Source organism: Nomascus leucogenys, chromosome 13, assembly GCF_006542625.1.
Source record: "Nomascus leucogenys isolate Asia chromosome 13, Asia_NLE_v1, whole genome shotgun sequence".
Classification (NCBI taxonomy): domain Eukaryota; kingdom Metazoa; phylum Chordata; class Mammalia; order Primates; family Hylobatidae; genus Nomascus; species Nomascus leucogenys.
The window spans coordinates 53,919,384-53,931,876 of record NC_044393.1 but is presented as its reverse complement, the minus strand read 5'-3'; the positions used below and the strand labels follow the sequence as shown (position 1 = coordinate 53,931,876).

General features: G+C 41.4%; 1 protein-coding gene across 1 annotated transcript in view; it reads right to left on the bottom strand.

Moving 5' to 3' along the window:
- Positions 1 to 1,449: 1,449 nt before the first annotated feature.
- LHFPL3 (LHFPL tetraspan subfamily member 3) overlaps positions 1,450 to 12,493 on the bottom strand; it is a 596,736-nt gene continuing 585,692 nt past the window's right edge. The window contains exon 3 of the mRNA XM_003268160.4: positions 1,450 to 3,803. Within this exon, the coding sequence (XP_003268208.1) occupies positions 3,775 to 3,803 (29 nt within the window). The 3' untranslated portion in view covers positions 1,450 to 3,774. The remainder of the gene's footprint in view (positions 3,804 to 12,493) is intronic.

Genomic DNA, 12,493 nt, shown 5'->3' with positions numbered 1-12,493 from the left:
TTTACATCACTCTTCTGCTTAAGATCCTCCAGTGGCTTTTTCTCACACTTAAAATGTACAAACTATCCCGGCCTACAAAGCCCAGAGCTGGGTCCTAGCTTAGTCCACGTGGCTCCCCACTCTGCCACCTTGCCGTTCCCGGTCTGGCATGCCTTCTGCTTTTTTCACATTTGGCTTTTAAATGTTTGTTCAGGTCTCACTCTAAATGCCACCTTTTCATGGAGGCCTTACCTGACTCCTCTCTCCATTTCTCTGTCAATCACCCTGTTTTAATTCTCTTTAGGGCATCTATTATTAGCTGACATTTTCCAGTCTATTGTCTGTCTTCCCCTACTAGAACATAAGACCTATGAAAGGAAAGCAGGGTTTTGTGTGATTCACCACTATCTTCTCAGAGTTTAGAACAGTTCTTGGCACATAGTAGGAACTCAATACATATTTGTTGAATCATTAGAGCTGAGCGTTGACTACTTACTCCCTTTAGACAGGACCTAGGCTCATCAGTGCTCCACAGTTCCCACTACTTCCTTTTAAAAATTTATTTTATTTTATTTAAAAAAATTGTTTTTTTTTTTTTATTTTTTATTTTCAGAGAAGGGATCTCACTATATTGCCTAGGCTGGTCTCAAACTCCTAGACTCAAGTGATCCATCTGCCTCAGCCTGCCCAAGTGCTGGGATTACAGGCCACTGTGCCAGGCCAGTTCCCACTACGCCCTATTATCTCCCCAGCTGAGCTTGCTTTGTGAATTTATTGGCCCTTGTATGTATTTGAATTTTTAATCCCTGCTCATAAATGTCACTCTAATTGTCTTCAGGATCTTCAGAGCAGAGACTTTGTTTCAGGTTTCTTTTCTTCCTTCAGTGTCTTGCATATAGTAGGAGGGGAAGGAATGAACATTCACTGAATATCACCTACCTGTCAAGCACACCAGTATAGTTTATATCCTTACAACAATGCTATGGAGCTGAGTAATATTATTTATATCTATTTTACCAATGAGGACACTGAGGCTTAGATTTGTTCAGAGTCATATAGTAAACCAAGGATCAGGGATTGGAACCCACTCAGACAACATATACCCAGTATGAAGTGTTGTTGCTTCATATACCCAGTATGAAGGGTTGCTCATGTGCGAGGAACGGTTGGTTATCCAATTGGATATTGGAGGTCGAGTTTTACTTGAGTAGTCCAGCTATTTATTTAGTTATCAATTTCATTCCACTGAGTGTATGGAGAATTAGCTGGAGATATTCCTACATTTGGCTAGAAGAGGCTTTGGAGATGTTAACCATGCCTTCTACATGAGAGTCCTGCTGTTGACAGATATGGAATCCAACAGCAAGGAGATTTTCTGAGATAGGTACTTCAGTGGAACCATCAGCTGTCATCAGATCACTGGACAAAGACAGTGAATGCACCAAATATGTACCACACCACCAAAAATTCTTTTAAGTAACAAAATCTTATTTTTATTTTTATTTTTTTACAGAAATTCAGATATTCCAACAAATTTCTTTACATTTCTTGGACCTTAAAAAAATTACACACAACTTTTGGACGCAGTACAACAGAACAGAATGAGAAAGGGAGTCACTTTTTTTGTTTTTGTTTTTTAAAAAGATAAAAACCTACTTCTTATATTTAATTAACAATTAGTGATTTACATGTGTATTACCTATATACAAATGGTACATCGTCAATGACGCATCTTCAGAGCACTGTGGTATGCTAAATTACACTTAGGTTTTATGGCAAAAACTTTTTTAAAACATTCACATGTGGATAGGAAGTACTTTCTTAGTTTTGTTCACACCACTGTTAGTGATGTAGGACTCCCGATGGAATTTGTAGTTTGCATGGATTAGAGAAAGCCAATACCTTTTGTTTTTATTGTAGATAAAGTAGACAGGTACCTCCCTTCAAATAAAATATGAACTCTTGAAAAGTTGTGTGTAATTAAATTTAGTAAGTAGGGTGTTATGGATGCAGTAGGGGGCTAATACTTAAAGCAACAAATAATCCTCAGAATGACTAATACTTTAGTTGTAGATACTAAGTATTCCCTTAATTTGGTTCTTTAGGAAAGCCACATCTCTGTGAATTGGGTTTTACTCCTTTGAGGATACCCATAATATGTTTTCAGCCATTTGAAACATAATGCCATTCATGGTGAAAAGATGGCCTGTACCAGAAACATTGGCTAAAATAGGAAGGGGGTGCTAACAGAGAGAGGGTAAGAGAAGTGACCCCTGATCTGTATCACTTCTTGTGTTATCCTCCATCTGATGTTCTAGTGATATATACTGATTTGTTCTTAATTTTGAATATATGAATAAAAGCATTCTACATGTCCATGTTTTCTGCTCAGGTATAGAACATGGTTTGGCTTCCATTAAGTACCCTTGCATGTACATTTTAGCTTGTGTTCATTCTCAGGCAATGGGCTATTTCAATATTAAATATTTCTTTGTTGTTGGATATTAGCAGGATATGTGGTGAGGGTGATGATGGGGGAAGCCTGGGAGCAAAAGATTGTTGAAGTCAACTGGTTAGTTGTTAACTACTTCCAGATGTCAGCCAACTAAAATGAATCTGAGTATTTTTGAAACTAACATTAGTAAACAAAAAGGTAACTTACTCCTACCAAGTTTTTTTCAACCTGTATAAGTATATAGTCATTTACTTCTAAGGCTATTAAATTATTATTTATTTTGTTAGTACCACTTACTATTATTTAGAAATACGTTTAATGGAATGATTTAAAAAAAAATAAAAATTAGTGCCTGTCAGTAAGGGAAATAGAAGACATGGATTTCTGATAGCATGTATGGCAAAGAAATAGGAAAAAAATAGGAGATATTTTAGATACTTATTTATAAAGTATATTAAATTCCTATGCATATACTAGGGAGAATTAGAAAAAAAGTGTTTATTTGATAGCAGCCTATAATATTACACATGAGCTTCCGAGGTGAAAATGAACTTTTTCTACATTTTTCAGAGTTCCTTGATGCTGTTTCCTGAAAGATAGGGAAATCTATGTTGCTTGGGAAGCTATGATGTAAAGATGTACTTCCTGTAATATACAGCTTGATGGAGTAATAGTATATGGCATAAACACTTTCTCAGTAATAACTTGTATGGACAGATTAAACAGAACACAGACTTGGTAAAAAGTTTGAAGTGTTACGTCTCTTAACTGAGTGGTTGTAACTAATTACACAGTGAAGTAAATGAATGGTAGAGATGAAGAACCAAAGGTCACGGCTCCTATGAAAACATTCAGAGGCATTTTCTAAGATGCTTCCTCAATAAATGATGCTTGATCAGCCTCTTGGCTATTGAGATAGGAATAATTTAGAACTAACTGCCTTTTTAAAAATTCTGTTGAAAGGTTAAAGCTTTTTGTTTTCAGTTTGATTTAAAAAGGACAGTTTACAAACCTCAGTACGTATATATTTTACATGTTAACTCTAGAGCATTTATATTCCTCTTCCTTAATGTATTTCCTGAATATGATTTTTCATGAATGTTTTCTGATCTCATCCAATGAGTTTCCAATGAGCTGGTGTTTAATCCATGATCACATCTCTTTCCAGAAAATCACTCCCATCTCTGCTGATCTAGATTTAGAAAGTGCGTTGACAAGTGAATGTTCCATTCTTGTTCAAATTCATCTATATACTCTGATCTCAGGCGTATTCCTTCTTGATGTTGATGTACAAAAGCTGTTATTCGATTTGTTTAGCTGTTATTCGATTTGTTTTGTGCTCATTCTAGAGAATATTGGCTTAGCAGAACTGCAGAAATTGGAGGGAAGAGAGAGAAAAAGGGTGGGGGGAGAGAAAAATACATCATTTTCTGTCTGCAAGATTTTTGTGCATAATATTTGTCATGGAAAAACTATACCAATGAATGGTTCAAATGCATTTTGCATTTGTTACCAAACAATACTGGAAAGTTTGAGATTTCTGTTCCATTCAACCCACAGTACAGTCTTCCCAGCAAGAAGAACATGTGTATTCCCTCCATCTGGGTCAAGATTAGAGGCTGCTTTGAAAGAGCAAGGAAAAATGTGGACCGTTCCCAACTATCACTGACTTTTCTGCTTAGCATGGAAAAATGTGTCACTTGAGTGTTTTCCTTTTCTTTCCAAGTTTTATTTATTTGAACTCAACATTATAGCAGCTACAAAAGAAATTATTATAAAGATTAGTCACCCACAATTCAATCACTTGGACACAACTGTTTTCTTCCTATATTTCTTTCCATTCCTGATCTAAATGTGCAATTATTTTATACAATTGCAATTACAGCATAGATGATACTTTAAACATTTTAACATTACATTAAAGACAATTTTCTAAATTTCCACTGTCCATGTTATCAGCATAAGTTTCTTTTATTTATTTATTTACTTAATTTATAATATAGAGACAGGGTTTCACCATATTGCCCAGGCTGATCTCGAACTCCTGAGCTGAAGTGATCCACCTTCCCCAGCCTCCCAGAGTGTTGGGATGACAGGTGTGCCCTACTGTGCCCCACCATCAGCATGAATTTTCAGTGGCTGCGTAATATTCTGCCTCATTCTCATTCCTTTCCACTCTGTGCTCAATATTCCATTTGCAATTGTTTCACTATTGTCAGACATATAGGTAGGTTTCTGATTTATTATTATAAATATGAATATCTTTTATATAAAGATCTATTTATATTTTAAAATATTTCTTGGCTGGGTGTTATGGCTCACACTTGTAATCCCAGAATTTTGGGAAGCTGAGGCGGGAGGATCTTTTGAGCTCAGAAGTTTGAAATCAGCTTGTAGTCATCATAGTGAAACCCCATCTCTATGAAACATACAGAAATTAGCCAAGTGTGGTGGTGCGCCTGTAGTTCCAGCTACTCAAGGGGCTGACGTGGGAGGATCGCTTGAGCCCGGGAGGTCGAGTCGTGTGGTGAGCCAAGATCGCGCCACTGCACTCCAGTCTGGGTGACAGAGTAAGACCCTCCCTGTCACACACAAAAAATTTTGTTTCTTTTGGATGAATTCTCAGGGGATAATTACTTTTCCTTTTCTCCAATAGATTAGGGACTGATCCTGTATCAACACAGCTAGACCTCAAACAGTATGATTAACCCTATTCTTTGAATGATTTTCATAGATTTTTGTCACTGTGAACCAGGGGTTAAGGGTATCTTATATATTGGGAAGTTGGGTAAATACACCTAGCTGGTCACGGTGTGGCATATTTGGGCCAAAAGGAAACAGCCTGTTAGGCTTTGCATCACAGAGCACTTTATTTTTCATTTATTTGTTTTTATTTTTATTTACTTTTGAGATGGAGTCTCACTCTGTCACCCAGGCCAGAGTGCAGTGGCATGATGTTGGTTTACTGCAACCTCTGCCTCCCAGGTTCAAGCAATTCTCCTGCCTCAGCCTCCCTAGTAGCTGGGATTACAGGCATGTGCCACCACACCTGGCTGATTTTTGTATTTTTAGTAGAGACAGGGTTTTACCATGTTGGCCAGGCTGGTCTCGAACTCCTGACCTCAAGTGATCCACCTGCCTTGGCATCCCAAAGTGCTGGGATTATAGGCATCAGCCACCGTGCCCAGCCGAGGATTTGCATCACAGAGCACTTTAAAACACAGGATAAGATATGGTTTCTGAATGTGTGCTAGAAAATCCTCTGGATAATTCTGTTGTTGTTTTTGGTATGTTCCCCCTTGTTTTTCAACACACTTAAAAAAATTGTATCCACATTATGATCTTAATGAACTTCTCTCAGCAAGAGAACTCACGGTTACTTTAATGGACCCAGACTACACAGAGGATAATTTAAATATGATCATGTCATAATGATGATTAGTCTATAATGATTATCTGAGATTGAGTCATGCTGGCAGAAGCCCTACGGAAAGGAATACTTTCTTTAGATATTATTAAAAGCAAAACAATCAACCACTGTGGAAAGCAGTTTGGAAATTTCTCCAAGAACTTAAAACAGAACTATCATTCAACCCAGCAATCCCATTAGTGGCTATATGCCCAAAGGAAAATAAATCCTTCTACCAAAAAGACACATGCATTCATATGTTCGTTGCAGCACTATTAACAATAGCAAAGACATGGGATCAACCTAGGGGCCCATCAGTAGTGGACTGGATAAAGAAAATGTGGTACATATACACCATGGAATACTATGTGGCCATAAAAAAATTGGCTGGGCACTGTGGCTCATGCCTGCAACCCCAGCACTTTGGGAGGCCAAAGCGGTGGATCACCTGAGGTCAGGAGTTCAAGACCAGCCTGGTCAATATGGTGAAAACCCATCTCTACTAAAAATACAAAAATTAGCCAGGCATGGTGGCAGGCACCTGTAGTCTCAAGCTACTCGGGAGGCTGAGGCAGAAGAATCACTTGAACCCGGCAGGCAGAGGTTGCAGTGAACTGAGATCACACCACTGCACTCCAGCCTGGGTGACAGAGCAAGACTCTGTCTCAAAAAAAAAAAAAAAAAAAGTATAACTGGAGGGATGAATAGGGAGACCACAGAGGGCCATCTATGTGTGTGTGGGGCAGGGGAAAAAGGGGTCAGGAGGGTAGTCTTCATTTTCTTGAGGTTCTCAAGTAAGTACACTCCTAATTTCATAATAGAAAAGCCTGCTTTGGTGTGAATCATTTGTTGGCATCCATGAACCAGAGACTCCCTGTTTCTCTCTCCTTGGTGCTAAGCTGACTGGTTTGACTTTATGACATCACAGGATGAAGGAAAAGTAAGATTGCCAAGAAGGAAGTACATGTATCTAAGGCTGCATCCCAGTCAGGGTGAGACCTGTTCTCAGTGGGCTGGGAAGGGAGCAGTGAGTGTTGGAAGGACTTTAGATCAGACCCCAGGGTAGTGACACCCACACCTGCGGGAGGAAGAGGGGAGAAGGAAGGCTCCGGCAGGGCAGATGTCTCCCTGGGAAGATCCTGAGCTCTCTTACAGGAAGGGAACATTTGCGGCCAGTTTAACAAAACTTTCTCTTTCTCCTTCATCATCTGGGCCCACAGCCTGGGGCCTGACCCTAACAGGTCATTCATCAACAACCCTTCTTGAATCTGCTCTGGTCTCGGGTCACCCGTGGCCTTCATATGGCCAAATCCCTCATTAGATCCCTCACTATAACCTCATTCTTTTTGTTTTTCTTGAGACAGAGTCTCACTCTGTTGCCCAGGCTGGAGTGCAGCGGCGTGATCTCAGCTCACTGCAACCTCCGCCTCCCGGGTTCAAGCGATTCTCTTGCCTCAGCTTCCCGAGTAGCTGGGATTACAGGCATGCACTACCACGCCCAGCTAATTTTTTATTATTAGTACAGATGGGGTTTCACCATGTTGGCCAGGCTGGTCTCGAACTCCTGAGCTAAGGTGATCCACCCACCTCGGCCTCCCAAAGTGCTGGGATTATAGGAGTGAGCCACCACGCCCGGCCTAATCTCGCTATTGATTAGTCAGTCCTTCATTCCTAAAGCTCTCTTCTTCTTCTCCCTCCTCTCTCCCCTCGTCCTCCTCCTCCTCCTCCTTTCCCTCCTCCTCTTCCTCTTCTTCTTTTTGAGACAGGGTCTTGCTCTGTGACTCAGGCTTCTTGACTACAGCGGCATGATCATAGCTCACTGCAGCCTCTACCACCTCCAGGCTCAAATGATCCTCCCACCTCAGCCTCCCACAAAACTAGGGCCACAGGCACGCGTTACCATGCCCAGCTAATTTTAATTTTTTTTTTTTGTAGAGATGGGGTCTCATTATGTTTCCCAGGCTGGTCTCAAACTCCTGGACTCAAGTGATCCTCCCACCTTGGTCTCCTGAAGTATTGGGATTACAGGCATGAGCCACTGCACCTGACCATTAAAGGTTTCTTCTTTGTTGAATATTGTCAACCCTGGGACTGTACTTCTGACCCACAGTATCTGTGGTGGGCAGGGAGCTGAGAAGTAAGTGGGAAAATGAAAGTGTGAAGCCAGTGAGCCAGGCCTGGAATAGGGTGAGGCAAGTGAGTGCCTAGGGTATAAAACTTAAAGAGCTCACTTGCAGGGTCATGCAAGTGTGAGGTGAGTACTTCTTTAAAACTTGCAGGGCCAGTCGCAGTGGCTCATGCTTGTAATCCCAGCACTTCGTGAGGCTAAGGTGGCAGGATCGCTTGACCCAGGAGTTCAAGACCAGCCTGGGCAACATAAGGAGATGCTGTGTCTACAAAAAATAAAAAAAAAATTAGCCAGGTGTGATGGCGCACACCAGTGTTCCCAGCTACTCGGGAGGTTTAGGTGGGAAGATCGTTTGAGACCAGGAGGTCGAGGCTGCAGTGAGCCATGAATGCACCACTGCACTCCAGACTGGATGACAAAGCGAGACGCTGTCTCAAAAAAACAAGCAAACAAACAAATAAAAAATCTTGCCCCCTAGGTACCTAGCTTGCCTCACCCTAATCCCAGCCTTGCCCATGAGTGCATGCTGCTCATCAGAAGGCCTGCTGGGAACGTTTGCTTGGATTTGACTTACTTAGACACTGCAACCAGAGTATTTTTTTTCTTCCTACTGCATGACACCACCACACAACAGAAACCCCAGGGCATGCATAAGTTCTGCAGACTCTTAGGCTGAATAATAATAACGAGCGGTGATCATAATATCACAAAAACACTTTGTTGGGGGAGTAAAATTAGAATGTTATTACAACTACTTAGATAGTATGCACAATGAAGAGTTTTCCACCTGAAGGGTTGGCAAGGACTAGCTCTTCAAACAGATTTGTAAAGAGAGTAAGTGGAAGGAAATAAGTCAGAATTTTCCTCTCCAGATGTGGCCATCACTCCTTTAGTCTTAAGACCGTGAGACACGAGGACAATTTGCAGAATTTGGTGAAAGCATCAGTGTGGTGTAATTGCCACCCTGTGAAACATTCTGCTCTTTTAAAAACTTTGCTGACATTTCACATGCACCATGGATGTTGCCTATCAGGGGAGGTAATTTAAAAGATGTCACATTCTCCCAGGTTTGTACAGAGCAGGAATGAATAAATAAGTCATTCAATGCTGCTTTGGATCTTTGTTCAGTCAGGTTTGTCCTTGTAACATGTCATGGGCTTGGAGTTGCCCATGTTACATTTCCAAAGGGCTCTTTGCAAATCCTTTTCAAAGCTGTCATTTGAATCACTGCTCATGAGTGCAGCATTTATAATGGCCCCATTGTCCAGGCTATCTAAATGCTACTTGGCTGAATTTTCTACGTGTTTACAGATGTTGAAATGTCTCCTGTGGTTGGTTTCTGCTCATTGTTCCCATCTGACCTTTTTAATTAGGTTCTAGAGCCCCCACAGTCAGGACAGCTGACTCCTCCTATCTCCCTTTGGATCTGACATACCGATTTCAACACAGGAGACGATGGAGGATAATTACTAAAATTGTTCTAGCTACTTATGCAGATCTTCGCTGAGAAGGGCCAGAAAATGGCCTAAGAGTCAGGCCTTGATACTTCTGTGCTATTTCTGTATGCAGTGGACAATGAGACTTTGACACAAGGCACAACACTTTCTCATGTGTTTTTTTCTTTGGAAAGTAAGTATTTCACAAGAAGGATTTCAATTCATTCATGAACATCTCTTTCTCTTCTTCTTGCACTCCTTCCCTTAAGGAACACTATGAAATACATTAAAAGCAAGAAAACAGGCACAATTACTTGGCAGGCCTTGCCCAGACACATTGAAAATAGAATGTTGCTGCTGATTTATAAATCCTAATAATATTAACTGTCCAGTTTTGGCATGAAGCCATTCCATATTTTACACAGGTTGAAAGGCTTTTACTATTGAAGCCCAAAAGACGGTCCATGGCAGGGTGACAGTGTAACATCCTTGACTCTTAGTGCATTTGACGAGAACTAATAAATTGGCGTCCAGGCACGGCGGTGGCTCACGCCTGTAATCCCAGCACTTTGGGAGGCCAAGGCAGGCAAATCACCTGAGGTTAGGAGTTCGAAACTAGCGTGGCCAACATGGTAAAACCCTGTCTTTACTAAAAATCCAAAAATTAGCCAGGTGTGGTGGCAGGTGCCTGTAATCCCAGCTACTTGGGAGGCTGAGGCAGGAGAATCACTTGAACCCAGGAGGCGGACGTTGCAGTGAGTTGAGATCACGCCACTGCACTCCAACCTGGGTGACAGAGTAAGACTCCATCTAAAAAAAGAACTAATAAATTAATAAATTAGGTGGTGATCCTAATGTTCTGTCCCTACTTTAGTGACTGACATGCACTTTCCTGAAAGTGCTGTCCTTTGAAATACTTTGAAAGTGTTGGCTTTTCAAAATAATAAATTCATCTCTGTTCATATTGAGATGATATGATAATATTGAGCCTCATACGTGTTCCTTTAAGCTTCCTCTCCTTCCTGTGTGGAAAGACTACCAGCTTTGTATCATTTCCCTGTTTCTTGATTCTGTCCTTACTTCCCTTCCTGCCAGAGGTACTCTCTCTCAACGAGGTCTGTCCCACAGGCGTTCTTTCTCCAAACATCATCTTGAAGTCAATCGGCCTTCCTTGATAATATATTTCCTGATTTTCTCGGCGGCATATAGTTCAGTGGTTAAATGTGTGTGTTCAGGAGCCATTCTCCCTGGCTTTCAACCCTAATTCAACAACTTACCAGCTGGGTAACTCTAGAGAAGATGTTTTATATATCTGTGCTTCAGTTTCCCCATTCAAAAGGCTGGGGTACTTCCTTTCCAACCCGTCCCGAAGATTGAAATGATGCTTATAGGGTGTTTATAACAGAAAGTATAAACCTGGCACATAGAAAGAGCTCAATAAATATTGACAGTATATATATATATGAGATGGGGTCGCGCTCTGTCACCAAGGCTGGAATGCAGTGGCAAAATCACAGCTCACTGCAGCCTTGACTTTCTGGGCTCAAGCGATCTTCCCACCTCAGCCCCGTAAGTAGCTGGGACTACAGGTGCATACCACCATGCCTGGCTAATTTTTGTATTTTTGTAGAGACAGAGTTTTGTTGCCAAGGCTGGTCTCGAACTCCTGGGCTCAAGCGATCCGCCTGCCTCAGCCTCCCGAAGTGCTGAGATTATAGGCGTGAGCCATCGTGCCTAGCCAATCATATTTTTTTAGAGACAGTGTCTCATGCTGTCACCGAAGCTGGAGTGTAGTGTCAAGATGACAGCCCACTGCAGCCTCAAACTCCTGAGCTCAAGCAGTTCTCCACCTCAGCCTCCCAGAGTGCTGGGATTACAGGCATGAACCACCGCGCCTGGCCCTTTCCAGCTTCGTGGCCCATCAGTGTCTTTCTGAAGGAACTGGAAGCCATATCTTGAAATGTAAACATCAGAGGAGATTGTACCCCTCTCTCCCAGTTTCTGAGTGAGGGCAGGAGCCTAACTTTGGTAGGTGCCTTGCTTCCAGTTGTAAAACTACCTGTCATAAAGACAAGAGAAGTTTATTTTCCCTTTGTATAAAACCAATTAATTAACAGATAATCACTCTCAATTACCAGGTGAATTTAGGATGCACTATGTGTAATAAATGGTGCTGCCAAGTCCTCTTACTTGAGGACTAGTTATTGTGTGTCTTGAGAACTTTTATGTAATGGGTGGTACTGGCTGTATAAAAAGGTGAGATTTTGGCTGGGCACAGTGGCTCACACTTGTAATCTCAGCACTTTGGGAGGCTGAGGCGGGCAGATCACCTGAGGTCAGGAGTTTGAGACCAGCCTGGCCAACTGTTGAAACCCTGTCTCTAATAAATACAAAAATTAGCGGGGGCGTGGTGGTGGGTGCCTGTAATCCCAGCTACTGGGGAGGCTGAGGCAGGAGAATTGCTTGAGCCTGGGAGGTGGAGGTTGCAGTGAGCCGAGACGGTGCCATTGTACTCTAGCCTGGGCAACAGAGCAAGACTCTGTATCAAAAAAAAAAAAAAAAAAGGGGGGGTGAGATGTCTTTCTGTCAGAAATCTCTTAGCAAATTGCCTGTGATGTGGATCCCATTCTGGTTTAATTCTTATTCAGTAATACACCTTTTCTTTTTCTACTACCTTTATGGAAAGGTTTTCTGGGTTGGGAGAAGATGTTGTTATTAATTATATTACCTGAACAAAGTATATTGATATATCTGTGTTTGTGCATCTAATTGCTTTATTTAATGCTTTATTTAATCCTCTTTTAGCAAGGAATTTACAATAGAAAAGGATTGTCTTTTGCAAATTTCTCAGAAAGCACTAGAATCAGTGTATTTAATAAGTAGATTACTAACAATTATCTATAAAAACCCAACTGATGTTCCCCTTTCTTCTAACTACTCTGTAAGTTTCAGTGATATTGTGGGAAGGTACAGCTCTTTAAAACCTTAAGTGCGTTCTCTCCTCCAGGAAGCTGTGAGGCTTTCGTTTCTCAGCATGTGAACCTATGGTCTTAGTGAATCTTTAGCAGGCAGAGAGTTCAGGATCA